The sequence below is a fragment of the Chinchilla lanigera genome, unplaced genomic scaffold (assembly GCF_000276665.1).
Source record: "Chinchilla lanigera isolate Chin_1 unplaced genomic scaffold, ChiLan1.0 scaffold00009, whole genome shotgun sequence".
Classification (NCBI taxonomy): domain Eukaryota; kingdom Metazoa; phylum Chordata; class Mammalia; order Rodentia; family Chinchillidae; genus Chinchilla; species Chinchilla lanigera.
This window is the reverse complement of record NW_004955410.1, coordinates 7,125,160-7,132,455: the sequence shown is the minus strand read 5'-3', so window position 1 is coordinate 7,132,455 and position 7,296 is coordinate 7,125,160. Positions and strand designations below refer to the sequence as shown.

At 41.5% G+C, this 7,296-nt stretch overlaps 1 protein-coding gene across 1 annotated transcript in view; it reads right to left on the bottom strand.

The window, feature by feature from the left end:
* The window catches only part of Magi2 (membrane associated guanylate kinase, WW and PDZ domain containing 2), a 555,913-nt gene that overhangs the window by 162,572 nt on the left and 386,045 nt on the right, over positions 1 to 7,296 (bottom strand). The window contains exon 9 of the mRNA XM_013510511.1: positions 5,950 to 5,981. Coding sequence (XP_013365965.1) covers positions 5,950 to 5,981 — 32 coding nt within the window. The remainder of the gene's footprint in view (positions 1 to 5,949; positions 5,982 to 7,296) is intronic.

Sequence of the window (7,296 nt, the reverse complement as noted above, 5' to 3'; positions counted from 1 at the left end):
TCCTTGTCATTCTATTACCTTGTTGGTAATCTTGGCAGGTCACTTAATTTACTTGAATTTTTTTCCCTATAAAATAAAGATAACATGTACCTTAAGATAATTTACGTGTAAGTGTTCAGAAATGTATGGTATTATATTTTCCTTTTTGAAAAGAGTCCCTATTTATCACGTCACTTTCCTAAAACAGAAGATAAAGTAGCCAATGCACATTCATGTGCCATGTACACACCCCAGCAGCCTAAACATTCAATCACTTCCTTTGGGGTTATAAAGAATTCTACAGCCGTCTGAGATCCAGGGGTTGTCAGCTTTCTAGGAAGTCACATTTACTGCTGGTCTGGTGACATCTCCTCTAAGATGCAGCAGCTGCTGTAGGTAGCACTTTCCTTGTGGACGTGACCTTCTTGGATCCTCACCACAGCATGGCAAGGTAGGTAAAGCAAGGACAAATACCAGTCCTTTATGAAGGAGAGAGCCAGGTGTCCTGAGATGAACTATTGTCACCACCAACTCCACCTTCAGCTATTAATTGATGTCTCACTCAGACTTAACTTCTGCCTTGCTGCTCTAAATACCCCTGTCATGTGTGTAAAAGTCAGAGCAAGTTATCTTGCTGCCTACAGTTCTGCACTGGGTCAGCACGGTCCTCAGGACCAAGGTGGCACACTTTGCCCGACCCAGGTTCTGCTCCCTTCTCTCGTGTCTGCTGAGAGCTCTCCTGGGCATCTCTAGCAGCCACAGAATTGCTCCTACCCCTGAAGCTTTGCATACTGTGTTTCTCCTTCTGCCTGCAGTGCTCAGCCCACTCCTACTGCTCCATCCCCACCCTCAATTCCCTGCACTCGATTCAGACCAGTTGCCTCCTTTTCCAGGGTCTCTGCTGACCACTGTGTCCACCCTGGGTGCTCCTACAGCATGGCCACTGCTCACACTTCTCCTCACGCCTGCTGTAGTTAAGAGTCCACCCATTCATGTTTCCTCAAATACCATAGGGGACAGGGCCTGAGCCTCCCCATTGTTTATTAAAAAACACAGTAAGTGCTCAGAAAATGTTTCACGAGTGAATAAAATCATGATTAAAATAGGGACAGGTGAAAAGTTAGTTTTGGTACACAGTGCCTTGGATTTGGCAGGATCCTAACTTTCTGTCTCTCCTTCACTGTCATTTTTTTTCACACTGCCTTTAGTTTGGTCAGGGCTTTGACTATTAGGCAATGACTTAAGGCTGGAAGGGTGGAAAGGACTGTGTATCACGCTGTGTGATCACGTGCCCCGTGAGCACCAGGGATCCCTGTAGCCCACCATCGGGGACCGGGACAGAGGTTTGGGCTGAGCCAGCAAACTGGGAAAGCAAGGGGTCACTGACTCATTTCAGGAAGATTGGCTTAAATTGTTTTCTACCTGGGCTACTGCCTGAGATTTCATTTGATCAGTTTCCATAGCTAATGAGGATGGATGAGCGCTGGTCCAGTTCAAGTCCCTCATATTAATCATGATCTCTAGAAGCACAGAGAGGGCAAGGGGCTCGTCTGAGACCCAGCCGCTGGGGACAGACCCTGGTGAGAACCAGCCTACAAAGAGCACAGGCAGTGCCTGTCGACATCACAACACACTGGTGAACAACTGGCAAATAGAGTCAGGGATCCAGCTACCCTTTTCTCAGTGGGCCTTCTGCTTCCCGTTAGTAAAAGTCCTTCAAGTTGTACTTCAGAATTCCTTGAACAGCCCGGCCTGCACAGGAAGTCACTCTGGTTTCTTTGTCTGTTCATCCTAGATGACTTGCTGGGAGGCAGACGGCCCATATGTATGTGAGTAAGTTAGAAATGTGGCCCGAGATGCTGCCGTACCCCACCTGTCACCATGGGGTCTCCGTAAACGTCTGTTTCTTTCATCTCCCACTGAGGGTTACCGGATACCTGCATGCATCTTGCAGGCTCTTTAGTTTGTACACAGTGATTGAAGGAAACATGCTTCAGGTGAAATACTGGTATTTCTAAAAACGATCATAAACTACAGAACAAATAATACTTTGGGCACTGTTTGGGAAAGTTTCTGTGGCAGATTGACAAATTCTACCATTTCTATAGCACAGAGATTGGGAAATTAGTCAAGAGTGCAGTTCATGCTTAGTAAAGCACTCACAACTTCTTGCCGTGACATTCATCAACCCTCCACTCGCTCTGTCAGGGTTTCTTTAAAAACTGTAGAGCAGAAAATCGCTGTGCCCATGAAAAAGCAGACTTACAGTCTCTCTGCCTTTGCCCTACTCCCGCCAAATGAAGTTTCCTGTTGGTGCCAGCCCAGGAGACTTGGGGTGAGCCCCTGGCCTGGAGAGAGGTTACCCCTTTGCTAGGCCTAGCGGGCGGGCCAGACTGCACTTCTGGGCAGGTGGCTTCTGCTGACTGCTCCCTACTTCCTTAGGTACCTTGGTCTCTGGAATTCTGCTTTCTGGTCAGACACTCTGTGTTCCTCTCCACCTTCTCCTGGATTCTGACCCTGTCCTTTGCCCAGGGCCCCCAGCCTCGCTTGCTCTACAGCATATCTTCCTGGTGTCAGCCTATCTAGAGTATATGCTACCTGCCAGGTTCTTCTCTTGCAACTAGGAGTTGTTTTGGGCTTTTCCTGTTCAGTCCCAGAGGTGTTCACATAGGGGTGATTATAAACATCTCATGAGAGTAAAAATAATGGAGATGAAGTTGTTTTCTGTGTCTGGGAAAAGATTTGTATCTCCGTTTGCTTTAGTGAGTGAGTGAATGAATGAATGAATGAATGAATCTCTGATAGTATGAAAGCTTAGTCATTGAAATACCAGGGGACAGAGTGACCATACCTAGGCATCAAATGGTAAAGACTTAATCATGATTGTGATTAGTTTTTGAAACCCAGCTTCTGATTCTAGTGTGTACACAGGGAACAGAGAGTTAGTGAATAAGGCAGCCCCCTTGCCCTGAGTGCTATGCCCCAAACTTGTTATCTTCCTCTAGGGTAGTCTGAATACATTCCCATCATCATTTCAGGCAGAGTTCTGAGATGAAGGCATTTGGCTTAATTCTATACTTGAAAAATGAACTTTGATTCCTTCCAGATTTAAAATGAAAACTCACTCTGAGGAGTATATTGCTTGTTCAACAGGAAGTGGCTATCTTGACATGGATTAGCTCAAGATGTGGATCAGCAGGACAGAAGAGGGTCAGTAAGTGACTGAGGACCAGGAGGAGGTTAAATCTCACACAGGACAATATTTCCTGACTCTGACCAAGTAAGCCCTCAGTCTCTTCAAAGAAGAATGTGCATAAATCTAAATACTCGGGGTATTTTGTATATTTGTTTCAATGAATAGTTCAGCCATGCAGGTTCATTTCATAGAGTGATTTACTTATTAAGGGCTTATGCACAGATGGTCTGACTCCTATGGGGACAGGGGTTTATATTTCTGAGTTTAACATGCAGAGGCACTTTTTAAGTATCTTACATGGAATAGCTCACAGAATACTTATAATAGCCTTAGGAGAGGGGTGTTACTATCTTCATTTACAGATATAGAATCTGAGATGCTGGAACTTTAGCAGCTACTTCAAGGTCAGATAGCTAGTAAGGAGAGGTAAAACTTGAACCCCAGCAGTGTGTATGCCGTCAGAGCCTGCACCTTTAACACTTGGACCACATGTATGACTGCTCGTTACAGCTCTCATTCGAAAGGGTTTCTGGAAGATTCTTGGAGGACATTAAATCAAAAGCTCTCCATCTTTACTCACCCTAAGACCTGGAAGCCCAAGCCTTACTTTTTGCGGATATGCATGGGCACAGGATTACTCGTACACTGAGCTCTGTAAAACCTTTTTTGGAATTATTGACTAGGGTGTAATTACTATAATGACAGCAAATGCTGTAATTATGTCAAATGACATAATTTGTGTAGTAAATGTGGTACATATAAGGAAATCACTAGACTGTATAATTGTTGCATCCTGACAAGGTTGCAAGGTTGCCTGTTAAATTAGGTAAAGATGTGTACAGCCAGAGAGCATAGATTTAAGTTTGGTAGTGAAAGGAAGGAGCTATTTAGAAGCTGGACAAGATAAACCATTTTCAATATTTAAAATCACATGCATCATTAAGTGATTTATGAAGCCCAAATAGGGCTGCTTTGCCTATCTGAGGCTATCTGTCTATCAGTGAGCCAAATCCTAAGTGAGGATAACTGGTGAGAGTGTTCTGCTTCCCCGCAGTTCCCTTCCCTATCTCGGGCTTAGACATTCCTATGAGGGTTGAGTAGTCCAAGCACCATAAAATGGGATCCCAGAAAACTCAGCCCAGTTCTTGGGAGTTGGGCAATTAACAGTGCTATGGTTTAGATGCTGAATGTCCCCCTGAGGCTGATGTGTTCAAAGCTTGGTGCCTGGTAGGGTGCTATTGAGAAGTGGTAGAAACTTAGCGAGGTAGGGAAAGTGGGAGGTGCTTAGGTCATGTGGGTGTGACCTTGAGAGGGATTGTGGGATGTGGGCTCCTTCTTCTCTTTGCTCTTCAGCTCAGATGTAAGTATCTTTGATCCACCATGCTCTGCTATGAGGGGCTGCCTCACCACAGGCCCAAATCAACAGGGTGAATCAATCATGGACAGGCACCTTCACAACTGGGACAAAATAAGGTTTTCTCTTTATTGGTTGTTAAGGTTTAAATCTAAAATGTTTCCTGAAAGTCTTATGTGTTCAGAGGCAGGGCTTCAAGAAGATGACTGGATCATGGGTGCTATACTCATCGGTGGATTAAGCGTAGGGGAATACACTGTTAGGAGTGTGGCCTGGTTGGAAGAGGTGGGTCACTGGGGCTGTGACCTGGAAGGGTCTATTCTTGTCCCTGGCTCCTCCCTCCTCTGTCTGCTTCCTGGCTGCCATGAGCTGAGTCACTGTCCTCCATGATGCCCTCCACCATGCTGTTTCTCCATTAGCACCAGCTCACCATGGACTAAACCCACTGGAAACTGCGAACCAAATAAGTCTCTCCTCTGTTAAACTGTGGGTGTGAGGCATTTTGTCCCAGTGATGGGTCAGTGACTGAAACATTAGTTTTTCATTATCTCATGTATTCCATTATAATGCTGGAAAGCTAACACAGATTGTTCCAGTTTAATGGCAAATAAAGACTGGTTTCAATGCTAAGCCAACTTGGCTAACCAGTCCTTACAAAAACATTAGTGAAACTCACTTGCCTCATACACTGACATAAAAGTTTCAGCATGTTATATAAGGGGTCTAGACCGAAAAATTTTTGGTGATAATAGAGATCACCAGTATCTCCAAAAGATTTAGAAGCACCACTTTGATTATCAGATTTGTGATATATGTTGTGGAGAAGTAATATGTAATATATATTTAGAATATTACACAGAACTAGTATATACATGGAACTAAAATAGATATATGTTGCACACAGTTAAATATATGTGTATTCATATATTTTATTTAGCTCTGTAGCCATATATATGCACATGCATATGTATATATATATATATATCTGAGAGATTAAAATGTAAATATAAATAGTAAGTATATATGAAGTTAAATTTCTTGTAGCTCAGATTTAATTTGCAGGGCAAGACCTCTGAGCCTATAGTTTGCATTGTTTTTAAAAATTTCATGTTACAAAGACAATATAGTGTGTGTGATGGGAAAAATAAAAGATTTCTGCAATATTCTCATGACACCATACTGAATGGTATGTTCTTTTTGTAAGTATATTTAAAAATAGGAGTAATTGTCTTTATATGAATGTAAGATGAACTAGTCTTTGATTTGGAGGACAAATATAAGACAACACAGAAAATTTGTTCTCTGACATCACAGACTCTCAGAGGTGGAAGAGATTTAAAGGTCATTCAATTCAACCCTCATTTAATGAGATTATATGGTAGTCAGAAATAAAGAAAGAAGAAGAAGAATTCCAACTCACAGGCTTTGGAGTTTTCCATGGAGAGAAGAAACCTGTAACAAAGAAAACAATATTTGAACTTTGAAAATATACCCCACTACATGGTATGATATTAATTCTAATTCACTTTAAAATGGTTAACAGCAACAACCAAGAACAAATTTCTACATGACTATGAAATTATTTTTGAGGAGCTAAAATCATTTCATTGAAATTATATTAATGATTCTAAGAGCATTTTCTTAATGGACCACGGAGGATGCTGAAACACAGAGAAAGTGATTGATTATGTGGCAAACAGCTACTTCACAAGGTCCAAGATTGAGTCAGCCCTAGGAATTTCATCACTCAGGCTTAGCAGGACACACAGAGTGTACATGCATAAAAATTTAGATTTACCTTTGCTCAGGGTAAGACATGACCCTGCTTTATGTACCTACTTCATATAGTTAAAAATCAATCAATAAGCCTTTGTTATTCCTAAACTTAAAAATAATGCTATATATCTCTATTATAAATCAAATTCTACCATAAATTTTTATGTGACTTCCCTCTTTGACATCTCTAGTGCAAATTTTTATTTTATTATCCTTCCACCCCAGTGCTAGCAAAATGTTTCACACAAAGAAACTCAAAATGTTTGCTAATTGAATGAACAGTATACCACTGAACCATTTTTATAAACTTAAGCCCTTTCTATTTCCACAAACAATATGATTAGACAGACTCCACTAAGGATACATTAATTTCCTTTATAAAAACTATCATTTTATCACATAGGTTCATTTTTTTTTTTTTTTTTGTTTTTTCTCCGGTACCAGGAACCGAACTCACGACCTTGCACTTGCCAGGCAGGCGCTTTTGCCGCTGAGCTAAATCCCCAGCCCCTAGGTTCATTTTTTTAAAAGGCAGTAAAAACAAGCTCAAAAATAATGGGGGGAGCAGGGACTGATGTACTGGTCCTAACGATCCAAAACTTAATCTAGCAGATGAAACAAAATTACTTTCTTCTTATATAATATCCTCCCTCTCTCAATGATTTTTTTGCTCAAGTTAATACTAGGTGATGTCTGATGAAATGTCCAAGAAAAATGAAGTACTGAAAACACCCACTGTGCTTATCATCTTTAAAGCAGAGATGTTCAAAATAGGAATAGTTGATGACCAAAATCCATTTATAGGACAGAGCTACAGAAATCTGGACACACAGTTACCTAGACACTGAAGCAACCCAACTGAGGCATGGCCAAAATACTAATACTTTTGTATACCATTGTGATGCACTGATGATTGTATACAAAGTGAAACTATGGAATTCATCACGGTCCTCAGCTTTTCTGTGGTGCTGTTTTTTTTTTTTTTTTTTTT